This window comes from Oncorhynchus keta, chromosome 26 (assembly GCF_023373465.1).
Source record: "Oncorhynchus keta strain PuntledgeMale-10-30-2019 chromosome 26, Oket_V2, whole genome shotgun sequence".
NCBI classification, from domain to species: domain Eukaryota; kingdom Metazoa; phylum Chordata; class Actinopteri; order Salmoniformes; family Salmonidae; genus Oncorhynchus; species Oncorhynchus keta.
In genome coordinates this window covers 26,009,530-26,037,081 of record NC_068446.1, presented here as the reverse complement: position 1 = coordinate 26,037,081, position 27,552 = coordinate 26,009,530, and the positions used below count along the sequence as shown (strand labels likewise).

The window sequence follows — 27,552 nt, the reverse complement described above, 5'->3', positions numbered from 1 at the left end:
TTTCTCTGTGACAAGCATCACAACAATAAATATTTTCAAAAGTCTAAAACCTAATATTGATGGATTCTTGCAGTGTCTGTATGTCATTTTTCATGTTTACAACAATTTCCCTGTAATAATACATTTTTATAACCTCTGGATTCTCGCAGATTCAGGAATTGCTGAAGAATTGCAACATTTACCTGGAGCTAACTCTGCAAATACCACTGCTGGGTGATTTGAAAAGTCATAGTCAATAGTCAAATCCAAACTGGATGTTGTTCAGCGATAGATGGGAGGGGTTGAGGATAGCTGAAGGATGGGACTAAAAACAAACAGAAAGATAACTAATGTCAAATATACTGTGTCCGTAAAATGTATATAGTATGTATAAGCTGTAAATAGAAGCCTACGTGTTGTTGTCCATTAGTTTACTACAATTAGGGGAGGAGTGGAAGGGTTAGGGGAAAATAATAAAGGAAAATATATACAAGTATGTATATATATATACACATATATATTTAAAATAATATATCTATTAATATCTATTTATTAAAAATATATATACAGTGAGGGAAAAAAGTATTTGATCCCCTGCTGATTTTGTACATTTCCCCACTGACAAAGAAATGATCAGTCTATAGTTTTAATGGTAGGTTTATTTGAACACTGAGAGACAGAATAACAACAAAAAAATCCAGAAAAACGCATGTCAAAAATGTTATAAATTGATTTGCATTTGAATGAGGGAAATAAGTATTTGACCCCTCTGTAAAACATGACTTAGTACCTGGTGGCAAAACCCTCTGGTGGCAATATATATATATATGCCATTTAGCAGATGCTTTTATCCAAAGCGACTTACAGTCATGTGTGCATACATTCTACGTATGGGTGGTCCCGGGAATCGAACCCACTACCCTGGCGTTACAAGCGCCATGCTCTACCAACTGTGCTACAGAAGGACCAGATGTTTCTTGTAGTTGGCCACCAGGTTTGCACACATCTCAGGAGGGATTTTGTCCCACTCCTCTTTGCAGATATTCTCAGAGTCATTAAGGTTTCGAGGCTGACGTTGGCAACTCAAACTTTCAGCTCCCTCCACAGATTTTCTATGGGATTAAGGTCTGGAGACTGGCTAGGCCACTCCAGGATCTTAATGTGCTTCTTCTTGAGCCATTCCTTTGTTGCCTTGGTCGTGTGTTTTGGGTCATTGTCATACTGGAATACCCATCCACGACCCATTTTCAATGCCCTGCTGAGGGAAGTAGGTTCTCACCCAAGATCTGACGGTACATGGCCCCGTCCATCGTCCCTTTGATGCGGTGAAGTTGTCCTGTCCCCTTAGCAGAAAAACACCCCCAAAGCATAATGTTTCCACCTCCATGTTTGACGGTGAGGATGGTGTTCTTGGGGTCATAGGCATCATTCCTCCTCCAAACACGGCGAGTTGAGGCCAAAGAGCTCCATTTTGGTCTCATCTGACCACAACACTTTCACCCAGTTGTCCTCTGAATCATTCAGATGTTCATTGGCAAACGTCAGACGGGCATGTATATGTGCTTTCTTGAGCAGGGGGACCTTGCGGATGCGCAGGATTTCAGTCCTTCACGGCGTTGTGGTTTACCAATTGTTTTCTTGGTAACTATAGTCCCAGCTGCCTTGAGATCATTGACAAGATCCTCCCGTGTAGTTCTGGGCTGATTCCTCACCGTTCTCATGATCATTGCAACTCCACGAGGTGAGATCTTGCATGGAGCCCCAGGCCGAGGGAGGTTGACAGTTCTTTTGTGTTTCTTCCATTTGCGAATAATCGCACCAACTGTTGTCACCTTCTCACCAAGCTGCTTGGCGATGGTCTTGTAGCCCATTCCAGACTTGTGTAGGTCTACAATCTTGTCCCTGACATCCTTGGAGAGCTCTTTGGTCTTGGCCATGGTGGAGAGTTTGGAATCTGATTGATTGATTGCTTCTGTGGACAGGTGTCTTTTATACAGGTAACAAACTGAGATTAGGAGCACTTCCTTTAAGAGTGTGCTCCTAATCTCAACCTGTGCTCCTAATCTCAGCTCATTACCTGTATAAAAGACACCTGGGAGCCAGAAATCTTTGTGATTGAGAGGGGGTCAAATACTTATTTCCCTCATTAAAATGCAAATCAATTTATAACATTTTTGACATGCGTTTTTCAGGATTTTTTGTTGTTCTGTCTCTCACTGTTCAAATAAACCTACCATTACAATTATAGACTGATCATTTCTTTGTCAGTGAGCAAACGTACAAAATCAGCAGGGGATCAAATATTTTTTTCCCCCACTGTATATAGGTTTGGAAAAGATCCAGAGAATTACATTGATAGAAGTCACAACCTATCTGCAATATTAAGCTGATCTACCACCTAAAATATATATTTTTTAAATAATCTGGTCAGACAAGATTAATGATAGGAATGCAGTCATACCTCCATTTCCTTACCATGCAGGGAGGAGGAGCTCTACCTAAACAGGATAAACAGGACATGAGAGTAGATAACTCCAAAAGACTTCACTGACATTAACCTTAAAGGTTTAGAAGAAGACAGACAGAATAATTGGCACTTATCAGAATGGGTTGTTACACTGCACTCATTGCTCTTCTGTTTATCCTTCACACGGTAAATGGACAGACTACTACAGGTAGGTGGAGCACACACACATACCGTATATTAACCTTTTCTTACATGAAAATGTAGTCAAGGACTTCAATACAAAATGTTATGTTAACATTTTAGCCATTTTATTAGTCTTGTACTGTACACTGGTTATCCCATATCAACGTGAGAATAAAACATTCCTAAACAGTAGTGTTGATAATAAATACGACACAAATAAATTGAATAGGCTTTCCAGTCCATTTATATATTGTTTTGCGAAACCTTTCTTAACTCTTCTGCATGAATGACTCCAATTTGTCTTGCGGTTTGTCCTCTGAGAACAGCAACTCCACCATCGATCACTACTGATCCACCATTGAGCTCAGCAGCCCCACAGTCAAGTGGGACTCCTGTCCAACTGTCAAGCTCAACAGCCACTTCATCCTCAACAACTTCACCATCAGATACAACAGCTTCATCAGTTGGTATAACACCCTCGTCAACAGATGTAAAACCCTCACTGGTTCGTGCCCCATCTCAAGTGTCAAACACAGACAATCGTACATCTATTGCAACAACTAAAGCATCAAGTTTGACGCGTCAACGTCCAAATGCAACAGCTCTGCCATCAAATGTAACAACTCCATCTACCAATACAAGCTCTCAGAGTGCATGGACAACTCTGGCCACTATAGGCGGGTCATTGAATACCACTCAATATCACTTTGACAATTTGTCGACACCATTTCCTAAGATTAATGGAACTAGCCCAGTTCCTCTGGTGGCTTCATTCTCAAGTAAGTTTCTCAGACAAAATAAATTATGAATCAAATCCTGCTGTAAATATAACTACCATATACTTGAATTATTGTCCCATCATTTTAAAATGTTCCTTTTTTGATTACAGAATTTACATTCAGATTACATAATTTACATTCAGTAGCAAGGTAAAGTACACCTATGCTTTTAACATATTTTCATACTTGTTTCATATGTTTGCATTCTAGGGAGATGTTCTTCAAATCCACCTCTGTGTTGTCTTGGACTCAACAATTCCTGTTTCAGAGGGTGCTTCTGTGATGTGGCCTGTATAAGGTCGAAAGATTGCTGCCCAGACTTCCAGACTACTTGTGTGACAGGTATAGCTGGGCCATTGTTTTATCATCTCTGTTTTTATGGAGGCCCTTGATCACTATTAATAATAGTTGTAAAATCTTGAAATTGTAGAAACTTCAAATTGTAAACATGCCACTTGTGTCTGAGGTGGCATCATTTACTGTCTTTGTTTATAGGTGTGCAGATTGGATCAGCCACGGTGTCCTCAGTCTCCAACGCAACCAATGCAACCAACGCAACCAACGCAACCAATGCAACCAACGCAACCAACGCAACCAATGCAACCAACGCAACCAACGCAACCAACACAATCAATGCAACCAACACAACCAATGCAACCAACGCAACCAATTCCACTTCCACATCATTCCCAGTGTTCTCATTTCCAGGTTCCTTTAGTTTTCTCCTCTACCACATCAAAATGTGATTTTTTTTAAATACATTTTATCAAGGCTTTACAGTTAACCTTCCTGTTCAATCATTTATGTTTTTCCAATCATCCTAAAGGAAATTGTTCTGCACGGCCGGCCTTGTGCTGTAAAGGCGCCAACGTGAACTGCTTCAGAGGGTGCTTCTGTGACGAGGTTTGTCAGACTCTAAATGACTGCTGTCCTGACTATGCAGATACCTGCACAAAAGGTCAGAACCCTTGATCCCTCTTTTTTAAATAATTAACAATTCAAGCATACATGATGTGTTTGATACTATTTTGCTCTGTACCTCTTTTGGGAAACACCAAAAACTGGAACTGAGTTTCAGTGTCACAGGACACCAACATCGAAGAGGGATGGTTGAAAGATTATATTTTTTTGCCATTAACTCAAAGTATGTAATGTTTTTTTAGACATTCAGAAGGTGATTGGTAGTGGAACTATATCCATTCTTGCTCCACCCAATTCAACTGATGCGTCTCTTGAAGTGTCTATTCAGAATGTAAGTGCTTCTGCTTTCTCTTTGCCTATCTCAACACTCAGAAACAACAAATGCCCTACTTACATATATACATTTGAGTCATTTAGCAGATGCTCTTTTCAGAGCGACCAACACCCTTAACTGTTCGTCCATTTGCCAGGGTGACATAGATCAGAATCAGCCATAGAAGACCGGAAAGACTTGATTTTTGAATCTGCAGAAATATGTAGTTAGGTTGCATTGATCTCTCACTTTGTCTATCTCCTTGTGAACAACACCCTCCTTCTCTACCTCCTCCTTCTCAGGCTGCATTACAGCTGCAGACCTATCTCAAGACAACATACACTGAAATCAGCTCCTTCAGAATCATCAAACTTAAGAAGACCGGAAAGACTTAATTTGTAAATCTGCTCAAACACATCAAAAATATGTGATTGCATTTTAGATTAGATTGAATTTTTCTTTCTCTTTGTGTGATGAAACTAAACATAATTGATTATATTACAACGTAAAGCACTTGTAATAGATACTTCTAATGTATATCTGGCTTGATGGGTACTATGTGGGAGAACAATAATATGTGAATTGTATTGGTCACATACACATATTTAGCAGATGTTATTGTGGGTATAATGAAATGCTTGTGTACAGAGAAATGCTTTGCACGGCTGTCTGTGGATGAGATATGTCTTTAATGTAATTTCTCAAATAAATTGTCACACTTATTGGACTAAACATTCAACATGAAAGGAATCATACAATACTGTTCCTTCCTGAACAAGCAGGAAGTTGCCAGTAGAGGTCATAGTAACACAGTTTTCCATTGCATGATGCTTTCCTTGCCATTCTCCTGTATAGAGTAAACCACATTTCTTGATCTGGGTAGCTTCTTCGGTTTTACCAGCAGGGGTCCCCAGTTCCCACTATACAGTAGTGGACATTTTTAATATGCCTAGAAATGGCTTCTCATCTCAATATCCTGAAACTCTAGGACACCACCAATGTCTGAATGTTAATGTTACAATTCGATAACTCAGACAGTTCAATTATTAATTTGCCTTTGTATCCAGGGATATTTATGTTGTGTTTGTCTCCACTGACAGTCTCTGTCACATTTGCCCAGTCGGCCTATATTGACACAAACCTAATGCAATTCAACTGGTTAATTTCATTGATCACATTACCCACTCATTGTATTTGTCTCTCATGAAGGAATGTAAGGATCTAGTCATGTATCATCACCTACTATCCTAAACCACAATGGTTACAATCTTCCTGCTCCTTAAAACAGATGAGATAATACTATTGTTATTGTAGTGCAATAATGCGGATAATGCTTTTTGTGACGAAGACATAGACCGTTAATGTTGCCATAATGAAAGAAAGACAGGACTACCGGAAAAGGTGTGTGACGGAGACTCTTGCGCTCTGTCGCGTGTGTGATGGAGAGCAAATTAGATAGAAAGTGGTATCTAAGATATTTAGTTGGTAGGAACATCGGGGAATAGATCAGATATAACAAAAGTCAAGAAGTCAACAAAGCAAGTGTATTAACAATTCAACTGTAGAGCTATTATGTGATCGTGCATTTGAGAGCTGATGAAGGGAGGGGCTAGAGACCAGGAACGTACTGAATTGGATGACACCGTGCGGGCGCAAGAATAACATATAATGGAATTAAAGGAAAGGGAGATATTCTGATTAATCAAAATTGTTTTTTCTTTTTTGGAATACAAATCTGTCGGCTTGAAGCTTTTAATTTCGAGATTGGACATATACTTTCGCCTGCACGTATCGGACATTTTACTATGATGCGGGGCCCTCGCTGTGCAATGATAAAGGCTCGACAGTCGCCTTTGACAATCTGTTCAAAACGTCTGATGTGTCTTTTGCCGAGGAGATCCTGTTAGAATATGGCCAAATCTATAGGAAGGTGTCGGTGTGCTTCTAATCGAAATAACGCACTTTTCGAGGCTGATCCATTCGAAATTGGGCGACTGTAATTGTATAGGTCATCTCTCCATCCTTGTCTGGTATGTGGCCGCCGATGATGCCTCTTTTTCTTTAAGAACTACTGATATAATGTGGACTGTGCAGTGTGTAGCCAAATGTTTATGCATTATTATCCCAGTGTAGGCTGTATGAGATATCGATTTATTATGGTAGTGTGTTGTAGGCTAACTGATCAGCTTGCACAATATAAATAAGAGCAACCATGACAGTAATGAATTAAAACAGTGCATTATTATTTATTAGCAGTAGGCCTAATGGTATTACTAATATTATTATTACTGTCGTTATTAGTTGTAGAATCCAAGTAATGGTGGCTGTATAGTTATTCGTCTAGGCCTAGATCATCTCATAAATATGCCTGCTATGATACCGTTTTGGCATATTCTCATTCTCTGACTTATTTTTTCGAGTTACAATAGGCTACAAACCAAAACTGTCAGGAGAATCAGAGCTTAGAGGCCTGGTCATGAATAAGCTACTGTAATAAAACATATACATGTTATGAGTCATGCTGTATGCCACTTACCGATTCCCCTGGAGCTGCATCACAGCTCTTCAGGAAAGTCTCCAGGCCCTTGCTAGGTGTCAGGCTTATTAGGTGTATGCGCACTGCCAGGTCACTTCCTGGAATTGATCTCACCTTCTCCAAGGAAATGGTCTGCTCATCTCTTAACAAATCAAATTCAAATCAAATGTATTTATATAGCCCTTCGTACATCAGCTGATATCTCAAAGTGCTGTACAGAAACCCAGCCTAAAACCCCAAACAGCAAGCAATGCAGGTGTAGAAGCACGGTGGCTAGGAAAAACCTCCTAGAAAGGCCAAAACCTTGGAAGAAACCTAGAGAGGAACCCGGCTATGAGGGGTGGCCAGTCCTCTTCTAGCTGTGCCGGGTGGAGATTATAACAGAACATGGCCAAGCTGTTCAAATGTTCATAAATGACCTGCATGGTCAAATAATAATAATCACAGTAGTTGTCGAGGGTGCAGCAAGTTAGCACCTCAGGAGTAAATGTCAGTTTTCTTTTCATAGCCGATCATTCAGAGTATCTCTACCACTCCTGCTGTCTCTAGAGAGCTAAAAACAGCAGGTTTGGGACAGGTAGCATGTCCGGTGAACAGGTCAGGGTTCCATAGCAGCAGCACGCTGGTACTTCCAAAGCTGCCTGCAGCAGCCTATATTTGGAGAGAAGGCAGTGGAATCTGCCTAATAAAGGTATCTTCCTCAGGAGCGTCATGCACCAAATATTTTATAGGGGGCAGGAAGTAGAGTAGGCCTACGTGCAGTTGGAGGGGAGGGGGTGTTTTCGAAGAATTGAGCATTTATCAAACACCTGAAACAGCTTTTTATCGGCAATCTAGAGCCATAATCATTATGCCTAATTCTGTTCTGCAGGGGGTGTCATTATGACTGTAGTAAATCACACATTTCAATATACTGAACTAACATGCCTCGGACATTACATCCAAATTACAACACAGTACACAGGGATCATAACATACATCATCAATACAGCCACATATCATGGCATCATAATTAATGCACAAATATCATGATATTATTATAAGGTGACATATTACATTTAAAACAAGTCTTTTTCTACTTGTCTAAGCATACCTCTTGAGCTGTCTGTATCCTCCTGACAGGTGGTTCTTTTTTTTAAAAGAAACTACACTGAACACAAATATGAATGTAACAATTTCAAACCGTGACAGTTCATATTAGGAAATCAGTCAATTTAAACAAATTAATCAATGGATTTCTAATGACTGCGCAGGGGATGCCCTCCACCCACTGAGGAGCAAGGCTTTATAACACACGAAAATACTCCTCAGCACGACCACCCCCCTCAGACAATCCCGCACGTGAAGAAGCTGGATGTGGAGGTCCTGTGCTGGCGTGGTTACACGTGGTCTGTGGTTGTGTGGCTCGTTGGCGGTACTGCCAAAATCTATAAAGCAACGTTGTAGGCAGCTTATGGTAGAGAAATTAACATTCAATTCTCTGGCAACAGCTCTGGTTGACATTCCTGCAGTCAGCATGCCAATTGCATGCTTCCTCAAAACTTGAGACATCTGTGGCATTGTGTTGTGTGACAAAACTGCACGTTTTAAAGTGGCCTTTTATTGTCCCCATCACAAGGTGCAGCTGTGTAATAATCATACTGTTTAATCGTCTTCTTGATATATCACATCTGTCTGGTGGATGGATTATCTTGGCAAAGGAGAAATGCTCACTAACAGGGATGTAAACAAATTAGTGCACAACATTTAGGATTAAAAAGCTTTTTGTTCGTATTGAATATTTCTGTGATTTTTTATTTCTCGCTTATGAAACATGGGACCATCACTTTACATGTTGCATTCAGATTTTTGTTCAGTGTAAATAAGCATCTCTTCAAAAATCTTGGTAAAAGATTGAAAGGAATGTGAGTCTTATTCAGCAGGGGTGGAACTTTCACTGGGAAAATTCTGAAATTGCATTTTTGTCCCCTCCAGTTTTATTATTGGAATGTGATACAAAACTAGGCAACTGTGTGCTTTAGGACCATGCGGACGCCTCCGAGCGGTCGGGTAGGCTGTTTGGAGTGTTTATCTGACTGGATAAAAAATAATAATGATAATAATTAAGGTTGCGCCCCTGTTATTCAGTCCATTTAGTAATTACTTGCTTTTCTGAAGTTTAGCAACCTTGACAGCAGGCATGCCAGCTAAGATAGATAAGTTACTCTAACGATTGATGGCCTGAAATGACTTGGTTGCTAGTTATGAGGTTGGCTAGTATGACAGAGAACGAACAAAACATTTTTGTTTTATTTATTTATCAAGAAGGAATCAATAGGCTGAAGAACTTGTTAAAAGTAATTTACAAACATACACTACATGACCAAAAGTATGTGGACAGACACCTGCTCGTCAAACATCTAATTCCAAAATCATTGGCATTAATATGGAGTTGGTCCCCCCTTTGCTGCTGTAACAGCCTCCAATCTTCTGGGAAGGCTTTCCACTAGATGTTGGAACATTTCTGCCGGGACTTGATTCCATTCAGCCACAGGAGTATTAGGGAGGTTGGACACTGATGTTGGGCAATTAGGCCTGGCTCGAAGTCTACGAAGTCATCTTAAAGGTGTTTGATGGGGTTGAGGTCAGGGCTCTGTGCAGGCTAGTCAAGTTCCACACCGATCTCAACATCCATTTCTGTATGGACCTCGCATTGTGCATGGGGGCATTGTCATGCTGAAACAGGAAAGGGCCTTCCCCAAACTGTTTCCACAAAGTTGGAAGCACAGAATCGTCTAGACTGTCATTGTATGCTGTAGCATTAAGATTTCCCTTCATTGGAACTAAAGTCTTTGAAAGCCAAGTTAATAAACAGATCACTGACCATTTTGAATCCCACCATACCTTCTCCGCTGAGCAATCCGAGCTGGTCACGGGTGCACCTCAGCCACGCTCAAGGTACTAAACGATATCATAACCACCATCGATAAAAGACAGTACTGTGCAGCCGTCTTCATCGACCTGACCAAGGCGTTCTACTCTGTCAATCACCGTATTCTTATCGGCAGACTCAACAGTCTTGGTTTTTCAAATGACTGCCACGTCTGGTTTACCAACTACTTCACAGACAGAGTTCAGTGTGTAAAATCGGAGGGCCTGTTGTCCGGACCTCTGGCAGTCTCTATGAGGGTACCACAAGGTTAAATTCTCGGGCCGACTCTTTTCTCTTTATATATCAGCGATGTCGCTCTTGCTGCAGGTGATTCCCTGATCCACCTCTACGCAGACGACACCATTCTGTATACTTCTGGCCCCTCTTTGGACACTGTTAACTAACCTCCAAACGAGCTTCAATGCCATACAACACTCCTTCTATGGCCTCCAACTGCTCTTAAATGCTACCAAAACCAAATGCATGCCTTCCAACCGTTCGCTGCCCGCACCCACGCGCCCGACTAGCATCACTACTCTGGACGGTTCTGACCTAGAATACTTGGACAACCACAAATACCTAGGTGTCTGGCTAGACTGTAAACTCTCCTTCCAGACTCATATCAAACATCTCCAATCCAAAATCAAATCTAGAATCGGCTTCCTATTTCGCAAAAAAGCCTCCTCCACTCACGCCGCCAAACTTACCCTAGTAAAACTGACTATCTTACCGATCTTTCACTTTGGCGATGTCATCTACAAAATAGCTTCCAATACTCTACAGATGCAGTCTAGCACAGTGCCATCTGTTTTGTCATCAAAGCCCCTTATACCACCCACCACTGCGACCTGTATGCTCTAGTCGGCTGGCCCTCGCTACATATTAGTCGCCAGACCCGCTGGCTCCAGGACATCTATAAGTCTATGCTAGGTAAAGCTCCGCCTTATCTCAGCTCACTGGTCACGATAACAACACCCACCCGTAGCACGTGCTCCAGCAGGTATATCTCACTGGTCATCCCCAAAGCCAACACCTCCTTTGGCCGCCTTTCTTTCCAGTTCTCTGCTGCCAGTGACTGGAACGAATTGCAAAAATCGCCGAAGCTGGAGACTTACATTTCCTTCACTAACTTTAAACATCAGCTATCTGAGCAGCTAACCGATCGCTGCAGCTGTACATAGTCCATCTGTAAATAGCCCACCCAATCTACCTACCTCATCCCCATATTGTTTTTATTTACTTTTCTGCTCTTTTGCACACCAGTATCACTAATAAAGGTGAAATAAAAATAATAAAAAGGGGCCTAGCCCCATCCCTGAAAAACAGCCCCAGACCATTATTCCTCCTCCACCAAACTTTACTGTTGGCACTATGCATTCGGGCAGGGAGCGTTCTCCTGGCATCCGCCAAACCCAGATTCGTCCGTTGGACTGCCAGATGATGAAGCGAGCTTCACACCACTCCAGATGACTCTTGGCATTGCGCAAGGTGACCTTAAGCTTGTGTGCGGCTGCTCGGTCATGGAAACCCATTTCATGAAGCTGTTTCAACTTCACAATAACAGACTTACAGTTGACCGAGGCAGCTCTAGCAGGGCAAAAGTTTGATGAACTGACCTTCTACTGTCAATGTTTGTCTATGGAGATTGCGTGGCGGTGTGCTCAATTTTATATATCTGTCAGCAACGGGTGTGGCTGAAATAGCCAAATATAATTTGAAGGGGTGTCCACATACTTTTGTATATATAGTGTACCTCATGCGAGTCCTGCCCATCATGGGTAGCTAAAATCAAATCAAACGCTGTGTGTTTGTAACTCTACACTCTCCTCATCCACTGATGATAGGCTAATGCACGTGCACCTTGGGAGAAACCACTTAGGGTATTTTGCCCCCTCTGCAAAATACCACTGACAGATCTTTTTATAAACAGTAATGATAAAATGTGGGTTTAAAAATGAAGTGTTAGTCGTTAATTTAACATCAGAACATTTTTATAACAGGACAAATCTTATGGGACACGTGCTCTTGGACCCAATATGGGAAGGATGCCTCTGCTCTTGTGATACTGTATTGTAACCTCACAGCCAGGCTGGCAGCATGCAACATTAGTACTGATACTTGCATTTTATTTATGGGCTCAGGCAGATCATTTTGAGTTCAATACAGCATATATTGTAAACAAAATTATATGTTTAACCAGTTTCCTCTTCCCTCTATAACCCTCCATCTCTCTCTTCTCAGTCTGCTGGTCTCTCTCTAGGATCTCTGTCCTATTGGTGCGATGGCCTTCTCCTTTCTGTCTTTCCTGATCTTATCTGTCCACACCCTCCTATCCCTTGGCTGCCCAGTGGGATGTCGCTGCTACAGCTTGACTGTAGAGTGTGGCTCTATGGGCCTCCGGGACATCCCCTCACATGTCCCACCCTCCACACAGGTTAGCCATGATGACTCAATATGTTTACCACATACATCTGTTTCCTAGACCCACACACACATAGGCCACCACCCCCCACACAATATAGGCAGTCTTGAATTATCCATACACTTATCTTCTTAGAGAGTTTACAGGGTGGCAGATAGCCTAGTGGTTAGAGCGTTGGGCCAGTAACGGAAAGGTTGTTAGATCGAATCCCCGAGCTGACAAGGTAAAGATCTGCCGTTCTGTCCCTGAACAAGGCAGTTAACCCACTGTTCCTAGGCTGTCATTGTAAATAAGAATGTGTTCTTAACTGACTTGCCTGGTTAAATAACGATGGTGTTGTGCTTTCCCTGATCATTGTATTCTGTACTTCTGGTCATCTATTCCATTTAGACCATCTTCCTCCAGGACAATGCTATCGGGCAGATCAATCTATCTGACCTCTCCCAGCTGGGCCTTCTGCACTGCCTGTATCTGCAGAACAACAGTATCGCAGCACTGGAGCCTGGGGCCTTCCAGAGCCAGGGTAATCTTCTGGAGCTGGCCCTCAATGGGAACCGCATCCACCTGATCACAGGAGACATGTTCAGGGGCTTGGAGCACCTCCGTATCCTCTACCTGGCAGGAAATGACATCACTCGCCTACAGGACTATACCTTTAGAGGCCTACTGGTCAGTCCACATATTATCAGTCACTCAAGTTAATGTTTTGCTAAATCAATGCTTTTCTTTACTGTTCCCTTCCTCCCTTGTAAACAGACCATGTTTGTCCAGATAGTTGTCTAGACGTCAACACAACAATCAACGTACTAACGTCAATGACGTCATTATATCACTATTCATTACTAATAATGATTACAATCCCTGCTTCCGTAGCGTCTTCAAGAGCTTCACCTACAGCAAAATAACATTGAGATGCTGGGAGACCAGGCTCTAGTTGGTCTGTCCTCTCTTGCCCTCCTTGACCTCAGCCGGAATAACCTGCACACCATCGGCCCTGCCACCCTGCGGCCCCTCGTCAGCCTGCAGGTGCTGCGTGTCACAGGTAAGGGGAGCGCCAAGAGAGAGCACATGGGTTGGGCTGTGGAACCATAAAAGAGCATACAGTAAATATACTGCCATTGTTAAGCTAGAATTACCTCCTAACTTTGTGTTAATTGTGTCATTGTCCTGTCACATCCTTTTTTATCCTCTTTTGTTGACTTGGCCACACCCACCCATCACATGATCATTTCCTACTGTAGACAATCCATGGCGTTGTGACTGTGCCCTGCACTGGCTGCGCAGCTGGATTGATGAGGAGGGCCAGCGCCTGCTGAGCTCGGCCGAGAGACGCTTGGTGTGTTCCGAGCCGCCCCGCCTTTCCCACCTTAGCTTGGTAGAGGTGCCTCTCAACAGCCTGGTGTGTATCCCCCCTCTGGTGCAGCTGGAGCCACGCCGCCTGGCCGTGCGCCTGGGTGAGAGCCTACGTGTCTCCTGCCATGCCTCTGGTTACCCCAGGCCACAGGTCACCTGGAGGAAGACGTCCCAGGGCAAGGTGCAACTATCCCCGCGGGGGCTGGTGCAGGACCTGGGCAGTGTAGGGAGCGTGGGGGCTGAGGATGCATCACACCCAGGGCGGGTGAGACTCCAGAAGGAGGATGGGGAGCGCTTCGATCCAGACACGGGCAGTGGAATGCTTTTCCTCAGCAACGTGACGGTGTCTCACGCTGGGGTGTATGAGTGCGAGGCCTGGAACGCTGGAGGGGTGGCCCGTGTCACCTTTCAGCTAGCAATCAACTCCTCGTCCTCTTCCGGATGGTCCCCCGCCTCCTACGCCCCATCCTGGCCTCGTCTGCGCGCCAATCGGCCAACATCATCAGACGTGAGGAAAGAGCCCCTGTACGCCCTTGGCAGCATGGCCTTCAGCACGCTGGGAGCTGCTACACAGACTGCCATCGCCATAGGGATCTCCCTACTGGCCCTCACTGCCCTTCTCCTGGTGGCCATGATCTACAGCCGGCACCGCCAGCGACAGAAAGACACAGATGACAAGGAGGAAAGCATACTGTATGTCAATGATTACTCAGACGGACCAACAACCTTTGCCCAGCTGGAGGAGTACCGCGATGAGCGCGGGCATGAGATGTATGTTCTTAACCGCGCTAAACCCATCATCCCACCTTCCACCACAGCTGATACCACCACCCTGGGGTACCAACAGCAGGAAGCACTGTCTCCCACAAAGCCCCAGATGGAGCCCGATATACGGACAATGAGAAGGATGGCAGGGGAGGGCGTGGAGGCAGAGACGGTGACAGCTGAGTCAGAGGGCTTGTTTCTGAATCACACAGGGTTGTTCCTCGACTCACAATTTGCATATGAGATCCACTGCTGAAGGCCCCCAGGAGGACATTCACTGTGAGCTAGCCCAGAGTGCTTAATGTCACTTTTCAGATGGATGTCCCTCTGGTGATCAAACCTCTAGACTGCAGATCAGATTTGACAAAGAGAGTTCAGATTAATCATAAATCCTGATTGCTCTGGTTCCAGAGTGACAAGCTTGAGTAGCAGTGAGATATAAAGACATGCCAGGAGAGGTGCCGCCGTCAACCAAAACCCCCACTGTACTGTACCTTACTGTGAGCTGAAAAAAATGTGTCTTATGTCATGTTGATTAACTCCAACTTGAAACTATAGTTACCATATTATGGAGAAACCATTAGTGGAGTGAGTCACGTGTAGTGGAAATAACCTTATTATGATTCTACTGTTTTACATCAACTAAACTGTGTTAGGGGCCTAAAAAGGCACCCTTGGCTGAACGCTGAGAGGTTGAGAATTTAATGAGTAATGTGTATCGTAAGTCTTTCATAAAATACTTCTTTGTGACAGAATACTGAGCTACCCAGATCCTCCATTTTCCAGTCTACAGCCATTGTCTTCGGTCAGATGGCGTCATTCTAACGCAACACACGTCAGTGCAGATGGCCGTCGTGCTGATGCAAGACAATGGTCTACAGCATAATATTCCTTCCAAAGATTTCATCAGTCAAACAACGGTATACAGTCAAACAAGCTCCCTCTCCTTCAGGTCCTGTTCATTTCATTATAGTGCCTTACAAAAGTATTCATCCCCCTTGGCGTTTTTTCCTATTTTGTTGCATTACAACCTGTAATTTAAATGGATTTTTTATTTGGATTTCATGTAATGGACATACACAAAATAGTCCAAATTGGTGAAGTGAAATTAAAAAAAGGACTTAAAAAATGAAAAAGTGGTGCGTGCACCAGTTGTGGAGAAGTAATCATCAGGGTTGGGTTATAAAAAAGTATCTGTATCTTTGAACATCCCACGGAGCACCATTAAATCCATTATTTTTAAAAATTGGAAAGAATATGGCACGACAACAAACCTGCCAAGAGAGGGCCGCCCACCAAAACTCATGGACCAGACAAGGAAGGCATTATTCAGAGAGGCAACAAAGAGACCAAAGATAACCCTGAAGGAGCTGAAAAGCTCCAGAGCGGAGATCGGAGTATCTGTCCATAGGACCACTTTAAGCCGTACACTCCACAGAGCTATGCTTTACAGAAGAGTGTCCAGAAAAAAACTTAAAGAAAAAAATAATCAAACTCGTTTGGTGATCACCAAAAGGCATGTGGGAGACTCCCCAAACGTATGGAAGAAGGTAGTCTGGTCAAATGTTGTTTTTTGGCCATCAAGGGAAATGCTATGTCTGGCGCAAACCCAACACCTCTCATCACCCTGAGAACACCATCCCTCATCCATCATGCTGTGGGGATGTCTTTCATCGGCAGGGACTTTGAAACTGGTCAGAATTTAATGATGTTTGCCGCTAAATACAGGGAAATTCTTGAGGGAAACCTGTTTCAGTCTTCCAGAGATTTGAGACTGGGACGGAGGTTCACCGTCCAGCTGGACAATGACCCTAAGCATACTGCTAAAGCAACACTTGAGTGGTTTAAGGGAAAACATTTAAATGTCTTGGAATGGCCGAGTCAAAGCCCAGACCTCAATCCAATTGAAAATCTGTGATATGACTTAAATATTGCGGTACACCAGCGGAACCAATCCAACATGAAGCAGCTGGAGTAGGTTTGCCTTGAAGAATGGACAAAAATTGTAGCTCCCTCCAGTAACCACGAGCACAACTGTTCCTTGATTTTAACTGGCGGTTTTATTCTGTAGTTTTAGTCAGAATTATCACCTTCTGTGAGAACTTTAAAGTAAATGAAAATACAGTTACATCATTCTTACATCTTTCTTATCTTATGAGTAACTTATTAGCTTAATATGACTCTGAAGTGCTTACATACATAAAAACAGTTTAGCCAGAGATATAACAGTATCAGGTTAAACACATGAATAAAGGAAAATACCTCATTGGCTGCTTATTACAGAAGGGAGGAAATCCAAAACTTCACACTTCTTATTCCTGACATGAATTCCCGCTTCATCCTTAATTATTATAATGTTACCATCCTAACCTAACATACACATTTCAACTGTTACAAACTACACCCGAAGACATGAATAACCTATCTAACACAGCGTGGGATTGCCTTCACTCCAAAAGTGCCTTGCTACGATAATAATCCTCGTTATAACAGTTCTTAGCCATGTAGTTCCGCTTGTCTTACCATTTCCCCCGCATAGCCGAACACGTAAACAATTCAAACAAAAACAACGACATAGACTCACAGGTTAATTGTCAGTTACAAAAATCCCAGTGGCTAGATGTGCCAAGCTTATAGAGACATACCCCAAGAGACTTGCAGCTGTAATTGCTGCAAAAGGTGGCTCTAAAAAGTATTGACTTTGGGGGGTGAATAGTTATGCACGCTCAAGTCATTTTTATTTATTTTTTGTCTTATGTCTTGTTTGTTTCACAATAAATAATATTTTGCATCATCTTCAAAGTGGTAGGCATGTTGTGTAAATCAAATGATACAACCCCCCCCCCCAAATCTATTTTAATTACAGGTTGTAAGGCAACAAAATAGGAAAACTGCCAATGGGGGTGAATACTTTCGCAAGCCACTGTATATTGGTGACAAAATATATATACAACAAAATGTCAACATGCATGAACTGAAGATGAGGAGATGTATTACATTTGAGGGCATTATCAGAAATCATTGACCTCCTATAACTTAAAATTAATACTTTTTAAAATCCATTCCTGTAGGGCTCAACTTTATGATGAAAGTATTTTTGTCACTTGAACTTCAACATGTTTTTTAGTTGACAAAACAAGGCCTAATGTGATTCAATGTTGATTTTTTTTAAGATAAAGTGTTCAATAGCTTTTAGCCAACTGTATTTCCAGAATGAGGTTAAGTTTAGGAAAAGGGTTAGGGTTAGGCTTAGCTACAATCCTACAGTTGTCAACAACTGTTGTTCAAGACGCGACCAGTAGATAGAGCTGTTGGCCAACGCCATCTTTCAACAACGATAGAGATGTTAACAAACCATCTGTGGCGACAAATCATCAGTATATCATAACACTGGACATAGGTGTGTTTGAGGCGGGAAGAGTGAGAAAAGCCGTGCAATCTGGTATTAAAACACTGGATTGTCCTCCCCTTGTAAAACTGAATTTCAAGCTCTTCATTTCAGATGTTTTTAATGCATTTATTTAAAAATGTATATATATTTGTGGTTTATATTTATTGTGTTTTATTCCTTTTCCAAATAAATACAATTAGGAAAATGGTCTCAGCTGATGTTTCAGATGGAACTATATTGTACTAATTTTGTCTACTTGCCCATTTGTCCAAACATGTCTAAAATACAATGCTCCATGTAGCCTACAATTCTCAATTAAACCAATCCCACAATGTAAGGAAATAATGAAGGCCCAAAGCCTGCCATGAAATTAGACCAGTTATGAATTTGTTGTATGTAAACTGATTTGGATTTCAACCTAATAGTAGGCCTAAGTGAAGTGTTTATTTTGCAGTGCGTGTTTGATTGATCTGCTCCATATTGAATGGCCAGTTTCAGACCACAATTCATGACAACATAATTGGAAGTCAGCATGGTCCCGTAAACGCACCGGTGTGCCAGAAGTGCGTGGAACAAAAGACGAATAGGCTACGGAGATATTTATTTCATGAAGGGACATGTGTTTGATTCGGTTCTATTTATAGAGCCAACGCAACGCGCACAAGCAGCGAGAAGAGAGGAGAAGACGTGCACTCGGATATACTATACCTATCGACTTCTGTTGATCAGGATTTTGTCAATATTGCGACATGCCTAGCGTCTTTCGCAAGGCATACACAGGAATCTCTTGGAACACTAACCTTGTGGTCTCCATATTGTTGTATATCTGAATTGTGCATTATAATGGGGCCTTTTGGCTGTCTTTGGGGTGTGGACTGCCTGGAGTGATCATCATAAATCCTTACTCGATTTGAGTAATTATTGTCTGATTAATAGTCATGCTGATTATTCAGGAGAGTCCTCTCACAGAATTTAATAGAACATATACACATAATTCTAGATAGGTAGGCATTTATAGGCCTACTGGTGCTCTAAATTAGATTTTTGTAGATTGAAAATCATTATGTTAATAGATTTAGGCTAATTTTGAACTGGACATGTTGAGTCAAAATTAACCCATTTCCTTGCTTTCAGACATGTCTGAAGCTGAACAAGCTATATAATAGGATGAAATGTAAACATTGATCAATCAGACCAGAGCACAAAGGTCATTTGAAAAGTTTAAGAAATTCCACTCACAAGATCAATGAGAATGGATTCAATTTAGAAGGTGATGGGTTGTGCAATGCTTGTCTTTTGTCTCTTTTCATGCAAACATCCACCCTTCCCAGGAACAACCACAAAGAGCTGGAGAGGCATAAAGTAGGTGAACGTTTTGGACAAGCAACTCAGAAGGAGAGAGGATCTGCTACAGTCATGATTTTGACAGAGGACATAGAGATGGACCTGTTTTCCGTTATAGGCACGTTTGCTGTGCCAATAGCAGTAATTCCGCAATACCAACAGGAGACAACGGTAGGTAAACGCAGCCATTAAGGCAGTTGAACAGGTCAAATCAACCTATGATCCTCTATGATTTAGTGTTATAGACTATTGAGTCTGACCATGGTTAGGTTCAGTTACATTTCAGATTATACTTACTCTGCATCTTTCTCTCTCCTATAGAGACAACAACCTGAACACCCCCTAGTACCACTCCCTTTGGAGGAAGATGATATAGGACCACCTAAACAGCAGAGGGAGACTGTTACACCTGTAAAGATTGAGAAAGAATCTATACCAAGGATTACAAATAACACCTTTGAGAGCATTGAGATCGAAATGGAGATGTTTCCGCCCTCAGGCTTGACTGAAAGTGATGTGGTGGAGATCACTCCAGATGACCCCTCTGTCATGACCAGGGTAAGGACCCCAATCATTGTTTCGTTTATGACCTTTAATTTAGATGCCTGCAAATAAATCCAAGGAATGTTACATTTTATATACAATTATTTTCAATGTTTATATCTTGGATGATTTGTGAATCACACACTCAATTTAAAGTTATAAATCTAGAATATGATACATTTCATTCCTTTTATTCAGACACCAGGACCAGTTGTCCCAGTCTCACCAGAACCAGATGTCCCAGTCTCAACAGAACCGAGCCGACCAAGCAAACTGAAATGGAGGAGAATCACACCAGGGAAGACTTGTTTGGTGGTTAAAGATGTGATCTGCCTGCCACAAGGCCACTACCTGGCTCAGGAGGACAGGCACAGTGTCCCCAGAGGCCAGGAGAGGGACGAGCTCGCTGCCATGGGCCTCATCGCTAGGATAACCATAGACAACTCCTGGCTCCATCATGAAATGGAGAGCCGCCTTGCCTCACTGTTCAGGAGCCGCTTCTTCAGTGGACGCGAACAAAGATTCACCTTCACATACCTTCAGGTGATTACAGTGGAGGATTAAACACTTGGCATACTAACTCTGATACAGCACCACTACTGATCGCGGGATGCAACTACGCAGTGGTGCATCTGTACATTAAGTACTTTTGTCTCTGTGTCCCTACCTGCATTCTGATTTAATATGTAAACCATATTTTTCAGTGTTTGCAGAGCTCTCGTGTGCTGTTTGTTCCAGACACCCCACCACAGTTCTCCTGGAGTGGGGAACAGGTGTTGCGGATAGCAGGACATGGCCCCCTTTATATTCTCAGTCACTATGATTTCATGAGCTTTGAGGTAAATGGAATAATAATAATAATGAATGTGATTTATCTTTTATTAAATGTATTTGCTGTGCAATCATTGGAACATTTATGAAGTCTTTGTTGTTGTTATTCCATAGATAGAATGTGAGTGGCCAACAAACAACACACCAGTAATTAACAGGTATGTAAATGACATTCGAACTAGATCTTTATCAATGTCAGTGCAATTTATTTTCATGACTCAACATGGCATTGAGTATATATGATCTCAAACGGACTCATAACAAAACACTTTACTGTTCACTTAACCAAAGCTCTAATGCCCTCAAATGTTTTTAATTTAGTCATGATTTCTTGGTGGATGACAATGAGGATGAGGAGGAGGAGGAGAGAAGTATAGAGTCTCCCCTGCCTGTCACCACTGATGAGGAGGTAAGCTTGGTATAACATTTTGTAAAACATGTAGATTTCTGTATCTTTACGAGATAGTTTTTATGTTTTAGGTCATTTCGGACCTGGTCACCATCCTCCAAACATACAGAGAACAAAACTCAATGCCTGAAATCCAAACACACATGTATGTGAGGCGGAGAGACATCTTCAGAAGTGCACTCAAGGTGATGAGGAAGAAGTCATTCTCCATCAAGACAACTCCTCTCTTCCACTTCCTAGGAGAGGATGTTGATGACTATGATGGCCCTTTGAGAGAGTTTTTCAGGTGAGTTCTAACTGCTCTCCCTTTTCATTTACATTACATTTAAGTCATTTAGCAGACGCTCTTATCCAGAGCGACTTACAAATTGGTGCATTCACCTTATGGCATCCAGTGGAACAGCCACTTTACAATAGTGCATCTAAATCTTTTAAGGGGGGTGAGAAGGATTACTTTATCCTATCCTAGGTATTCCTTAAAGAGGTGGGGTTTCAGGTGTCTCCGGAAGGTGGTGATTGACTCCGCTGTCCTGGCGTCGTGAGGGAGTGTGTTCCACCATTGGGGAGCCAGAGCAGCGAACAGTTTTGACTGGGCTGAGCGGGAACTGTACTTCCTCAGTGGTAGGGAGGCGAGCAGGCCAGAGGTGGATGAACGCAGTGCCCTTGTTTGGGTGTAGGGCCTGATCAGAGCCTGGAGGTACTGAGGTGCCGTTCCCTCACAGCTCCGTAGGCAAGCACCATGGTCTTGTAGCGGATGCGAGCTTCAACTGGAAGCCAGTGGAGAGAGCGGAGGAGCGGGGTGACGTGAGAGAACTTGGGAAGGTTGAACACCAGACGGGCTGCGGCGTTCTGGATGAGTTGTAGGGGTTTAATGGCACAGGCAGGGAGCCCAGCCAACAGCGAGTTGCAGTAATCCAGACGGGAGATGACAAGTGCCTGGATTAGGACCTGCGCCGCTTCCTGTGTGAGGCAGGGTCGTACTCTGCGGATGTTGTAGAGCATGAACCTACAGGAACGGGCCACCGCCTTGATGTTAGTTGAGAACGACAGGGTGTTGTCCAGGATCACGCCAAGGTTCTTAGCGCTCTGGGAGGAGGACACAATGGAGTTGTCAATCGTGATGGCGAGATCATGGAACGGGCAGTCCTTCCCCGGGAGGAAGAGCAGCTCCGTCTTGCCGAGGTTCAGCTTGAGGTGGTGATCCGTCATCCACACTGATATGTCTGCCAGACATGCAGAGATGCGATTCGCCACCTGGTCATCAGAAGGGGGAAAGGAGAAGATTAATTGTGTGTCGTCTGCATAGCAATGATAGGAGAGACCATGTGAGGTTATGACAGAGCCAAGTGACTTGGTGTATAGCGAGAATAGGAGAGGGCCTAGAACAGAGCCCTGGGGGACACCAGTGGTGAGAGCGCGTGGTGAGGAGACAGATTCTCGCCACGCCACCTGGTAGGAGCGACCTGTCAGGTAGGACGCAATCCAAGCGTGGGCCGCGCCGGAGATGCCCAATTCGAGGGTGGAGAGGAGGATCTGATGGTTCACAGTATCGAAGGCAGCCGATAAGTCTAGAAGGATGAGAGCAGAGGAGAGAGAGTTAGCTTTAGCGGTGCGGAGCGCCTCCGTGATACAGAGAAGAGCAGTCTCAGTTGAATGACTAGTCTTGAAACCTGACTGATTTGGATCAAGAAGGTCATTCTGAGAGAGATAGCGGGAGAGCTGGCCAAGGACGGCACGTTCAAGAGTTTTGGAGAGAAAAGAAAGAAGGGATACTGGTCTGTAGTTGTTGACATCGGAGGGATCGAGTGTAGGTTTTTTCAGAAGGGGTGCAACTCTCGCTCTCTTGAAGACGGAAGGGACGTAGCCAGCGGTCAGGGATGAGTTGATGAGCGAGGTGAGGTAAGGGATAAGGTCTCCGGAAATGGTCTGGAGAAGAGAGGAGGGGATAGGGTCGAGCGGGCAGGTTGTTGGGCGGCCGGCCGTCACAAGACGCGAGATTTCATCTGGAGAGAGAGGGGAGAAAGAGGTCAGAGCACAGGGTAGGGCAGTGTGAGCAGAACCAGCGGTGTCGTTTGACTTAGCAAACGAGGATCGGATGTCGTCGACCTTCTTTTCAAAATGGTTGACGAAGTCATCTGCAGAGAGGGAGGGGGGGGGGGGGGAGGAGGATTCAGGAGGGAGGAGAAAGTGGCAAAGAGCTTCCTAGGGTTAGAGGCAGATGCTTGGAAACTTAGAGTGGTAGAAAGTGGCTTTAGCAGCAGAGACAGAGGAGGAAAATGTAGAGAGGAGGGAGCGAAAGGATGCCAGGTCCGCAGGGAGGCGAGTTTTCCTCCATTTCCGCTCGGCTGCCCGGAGCCCTGTTCTGTGAGCTCGCAATGAGTCGTCGAGCCACGGAGCGGGAGGGGAGGACCGAGCCGGCCTGGAAGATAGGGGACATAGAGAGTCAAAGGATGCAGAAAGGGAGGAGAGGAGGGTTGAGGAGGCAGAATCAGGAGATAGGTTTGAGCAGAGGGAAGAGATGATAGGATGGAAGAGGAGAGAGTAGCGGGGGAGAGAGAGCGAAGGTTGGGACGGCGCGATACCATCCGAGTAGGGGCAGTGTGGGAAGTGTTGGATGAGAGCGAGAGGGAAAAGGATACAAGGTAGTGGTCGGAGACTTGGAGGGGAGTTGCAATGAGGTTAGTGGAAGAACAGCATCTAGTAAAGATGAGGTCGAGCGTATTGCCTGCCTTGTGAGTAGGGGGGGAAGGTGAGAGGGTGAGGTCAAAAGAGGAAAGGAGTGGAAAGAAGGAGGCAGAGAGGAATGAGTCAAAGGTAGACGTGGGGAGGTTAAAGTCGCCCAGAACTGTGAGAGGTGAGCCGTCCTCAGGAAAGGAGCTTATCAAGACATCAAGCTCATTGATGAACTCTCCGAGGGGACCTGGAGGGCGATAAATGATAAGGATGTTAAGCTTGAAAGGGCTGGTAACTGTGACAGCATGAAATTCAAAGGAGGCGATAGACAGATGGGTAAGGGGAGAAAGAGAGAATGACCACTTGGGAGAGATGAGGATCCCGGTGCCACCACCCCGCTGACCAGAAGCTCTCGGGGTGTGCGAGAACACGTGGGCGGACGAAGAGAGAGCAGTAGGAGTAGCAGTGTTATCTGTGGTGATCCATGTTTCCGTCAGTGCCAACTGACTTTTCATTTACACTATACAATATATTTGCTTGCCCCCTTCAGAACAGGAAATTATTTTGTTTTTCACTTTGACATGCCCTAATGCAATCGATTCCTTTTTTCTAGACTCATCATGTTAGAGTTGCAGGAGAGCGGTATCCTGGAGGGTCGCCCGGGGCATCTGTTGTTTGCCTACAACCAGGCTGCCCTGGAGGAGAGGAGGTACTACGCTGCAGGAGTCATGGTGGCCTGGTCTCTGCTTCATGATGGTCCTGGACCATGCTGCCTACACCAGTCCCTCTATCAGCTCATGTGTGGCCAAAGCCCTCCCCTGGAAGACTTCAACTGGATGGACATCTCTGATGTGGATGTACAGATGAAACTGCAACAGGTACAACACAAGACATAATCAAATCACTACCAACCTTTTCTTTCTTTTGGTGCACTCAATCCCTGTACTGGAGCGCCAAGTCTAGGTCCAAGAGGCTTCTAAACATCTTCTACCCCCAAGACATAAGACTCCTGAACAGCTAATCAAATGGCTACCCAGACTATTTGCACTCTACCTACATGTACATATTACCTCGACACCCCACATTGACTCTGTATCGGTACCCCCTGTATTTAGCCCCTGCTCTTTAATTATTTGTTATTCTTGTCGTGCACTTTTTGGGGGGTATAAAACTGCATTGTTGGTTAAGGGCTTGTAAGGAAGCATTTTACTATAAGGTCTACACCTGTTGTATTCGGCGCATGTGACAAATAACATTTGATTTGATTTGATTCTGGGTTTGTGATTGATTCTTTTGTATAGGTCAAGAATTGCACTAGCATCCAGAGTTTGACTCCAACCCTGTGTGAATGGATTGTAGGTTGTGGAATTCCTGATATCTACAATGCTGAAATCAAAGACATGCCCTACATCTATACCTGGGTTTTAAGGCACTGCATTTATCACAGGTAGGATATCATTTTTTATTGGTCATACAGATGAAGGATCTTAATTTGATCACTATTTTGTTGCTGAGAATTATCCTGCAATGCCCTCTCCAGCGCTTTAGGTCACCATGCTCTCGCGTCTCAGCCGGACTGACAGGTTTCCGGTCCGCTCCTGATCCCAGGGATCGTCATTTTGGTCGGCGTCCTCTGGCTGGAGCCCCGCGTTGGGGAGGGGGTACAGTCACGTGTGCGGCCTCTAGGTCACCAGGCTGCTTGTTATGGCACACACCTGTCACCATCATTACGCGCACCTGCTCGTCATCACTCACCTGGACTCCATCACTTCCCTGACTACCTTCCCTATATACTGTATGTCACTCCCTTTGGTTCCTTCACCAGGCGTTATTGTTTCAGTTTCCTGTCTGCGTTGTTCGTGTTTCTTCTTTTGTTTATTAAATGATGCACTCCCTGAAATTGCTTCCCAACTCGCAGCGCACTCGTTACAGATGGCCCAACTACCCATCAAGCAACATTATGGACTAAACGTTAAAACCCTGTTGATGCAGGATCATTCTGCTGTACCAGTATAGGTCAAATTAAGATCCTACATCTGTATATTTTTTGAACACCTATTCAACATTTGGTCATATTGCTTTTCCTTTGCTCTTACGATCATATGGAATGCAACTATACGTTTGGTTAATATCACTGCTTGCTTTTTTTTTTGCAGGGTGGCAAGCATGATCTCCCAGTTCACAGAGGGTCTGAACAGCTGTGGTGGCCTGTGGGATATCATCAAGGCCCACTCTGCAGCCTTCATGCCTGTCATGACCAGGACAGAACACCCTCTCACCCTGCAACAGTTCAGAAGTCTGTTTGAGGTGTCATGGAGTCCTCTGGAATCAACCATAGGCCTGAGACAAGCTGAGGAGACCACAGTCACTCCTGGGAGAGACTTCTGATCATGATCAACGGTAGGCTGGGTATTTTCTGTTGCTTTATATTGAATATTTCTAGAATTAATTCATTTTCGGTCAAGGTTCATACATAGATCTAGATCACCATAGACGTTTTCCACTCATTCCTGAGCATAGCAATACAAGTATGTACATTAAAGTTTAAGTTGAATATATTCTCAGCTTTTCGATAAAATGTTATCTGTTCTTGCATCGCTTCTCAGAACACCAGACTCCCTTGTCCTTTGGGAATCTACTGGCCTTCATCACAGGGGCGGATCAGATCCCTCCTTTGGGATTCCTAAGAAATCTCTGCATCAGATTCTACGACCAAGACCAGGGAATGTTCAGTGTCCGTTTACCACATGCCTCTACTTGTACTTTGGAGCTCTACCTTCCCCGAGGTATGGCCAGTCCTGGTGGGTTGAAGGACATGCTGACAAGAGCACTGCAAGAATCTTTAGGATTTGGAAACATTTATGCTGACAGTTCAGCTTTGAGCCAATGATCAATCCAACAAAAAATCAATGTGGGAGGAATCAAAGCTTGGTAATGTTTGATAGATGAGGTAATCAATAATGCATGGTTTACCAGTCTCTGTGTTTTATTTGTTCTGCAAATTGTCATTTTCTCCATTACTAATGAGATTCTCAGCAATGGGTACAGTACGTACTGAATGAGATTGCAAGATAAGGGCGGAATATTATTTCTGATATGCAGTTAATATGAAGGACATTCAACTGAATGTGTCAATGTAAAAGGGTCTAGCACATTTCCTTTTAATCTGGAAGTTATTTTACTTAATATTCTATGTATTCATATTTTAGATATGCTAAACTCAGTCATTTTTGTCAAAATGAATTAAGACCAAGATAGTGCCTATTAAGTCATCAACAAACAGTATTTGGTAATCATTTGAAAATAGAATAACAATACATTGCTAATTTTGATTATGACAAAATTGAGATGTAATTATGCATTGTAGACATCATGTTAATATACAAAATGTGACTTAATAAAATATTTTTGATAACATGAATGAAACTGAAATTAGCTATATTTAATTGATTCAATGGCAGCTACTCACCAATTATAGGATTAAATCATAATTATACCTTAAATACCATCTTTACACACTGCTGGTAGTAAGCCTAGATATTTTACTGTCCAAACGATACTATCTTTATGTACAGTTCCTTCAGAAAGTATTCAGACCTTGATTTTTTTCCCATTTTGTTACAGCCTTATTCTAAAATGGATTAAATTGAGGAAAAAAACTATCTACACACAAAACCAAAAGATGACAAAGCAAAAACTGGTTAAGAAATGTTTGCTGATAAAATATTACAT

The 27,552-nt window shown here is 43.4% G+C and overlaps 2 protein-coding genes across 5 annotated transcripts; both read left to right on the top strand.

The window, feature by feature from the left end:
* The first annotated feature begins 2,319 nt into the window (after positions 1–2,319).
* LOC118359155 (leucine-rich repeat-containing protein 24-like) lies at positions 2,320–18,228 on the top strand. The gene is made up of 11 exons (XM_035737466.2): positions 2,320–2,654; positions 2,956–3,408; positions 3,619–3,750; positions 3,904–4,116; positions 4,235–4,366; positions 4,572–4,660; positions 4,945–6,672; positions 12,331–12,523; positions 12,902–13,180; positions 13,385–13,553; positions 13,753–18,228. Exons 8-11 carry the CDS (start codon positions 12,371–12,373, stop codon positions 14,883–14,885), a joined length of 1,734 nt encoding a protein of 577 aa, XP_035593359.1. The 5' UTR covers positions 2,320–2,654; positions 2,956–3,408; positions 3,619–3,750; positions 3,904–4,116; positions 4,235–4,366; positions 4,572–4,660; positions 4,945–6,672; positions 12,331–12,370; the 3' UTR covers positions 14,886–18,228.
* A 34-nt stretch (positions 18,229–18,262) lies between these two features.
* LOC118358728 (uncharacterized) lies at positions 18,263–27,230 on the top strand. 4 transcript variants are annotated; one of them, XM_035736658.2, is made up of 12 exons: positions 18,263–18,353; positions 19,352–19,535; positions 19,686–19,922; positions 20,106–20,450; positions 20,612–20,746; positions 20,853–20,896; positions 21,060–21,147; positions 21,219–21,433; positions 24,434–24,698; positions 25,122–25,267; positions 25,977–26,220; positions 26,427–27,230. In XM_035736658.2, coding segments are annotated over exons 1-11 (1,893 nt in total). In that variant the 5' UTR covers positions 18,263–18,351; the 3' UTR covers positions 26,209–26,220; positions 26,427–27,230. The 4 variants fall into 4 exon arrangements, with proteins under 4 accessions (XP_035592551.1, XP_035592554.1, XP_035592553.1 ...); XM_035736660.2 differs by lacking the exon at positions 18,263–18,353 and adding an exon at positions 18,410–18,583; XM_035736659.2 differs by lacking the exon at positions 18,263–18,353 and adding an exon at positions 18,411–18,934 and having other exon boundaries at positions 26,427–27,229.
* The last annotated feature ends 322 nt before the right edge of the window (positions 27,231–27,552 follow it).

Excerpts from the sequence above, each read along its gene's own strand:
- LOC118359155 (XM_035737466.2), top strand. The coding sequence starts at position 12,371 with ATGGCCTTCTCCTTTCTGTCTTTCCTGATCTTATCTGTCCACACCCTC. Across the intron at positions 13,181-13,384 it reads ATACCTTTAGAGGCCTACTG|CGTCTTCAAGAGCTTCACCT; the intron begins GTCAGTCCACAT and ends CTGCTTCCGTAG. Across the intron at positions 13,554-13,752 it reads GCAGGTGCTGCGTGTCACAG|ACAATCCATGGCGTTGTGAC; the intron begins GTAAGGGGAGCG and ends TTCCTACTGTAG.
- LOC118358728 (XM_035736658.2), top strand. Across the intron at positions 24,699-25,121 it reads TACAGATGAAACTGCAACAG|GTCAAGAATTGCACTAGCAT; the intron begins GTACAACACAAG and ends TCTTTTGTATAG. Across the intron at positions 25,268-25,976 it reads AGGCACTGCATTTATCACAG|GGTGGCAAGCATGATCTCCC; the intron begins GTAGGATATCAT and ends TTTTTTTTGCAG.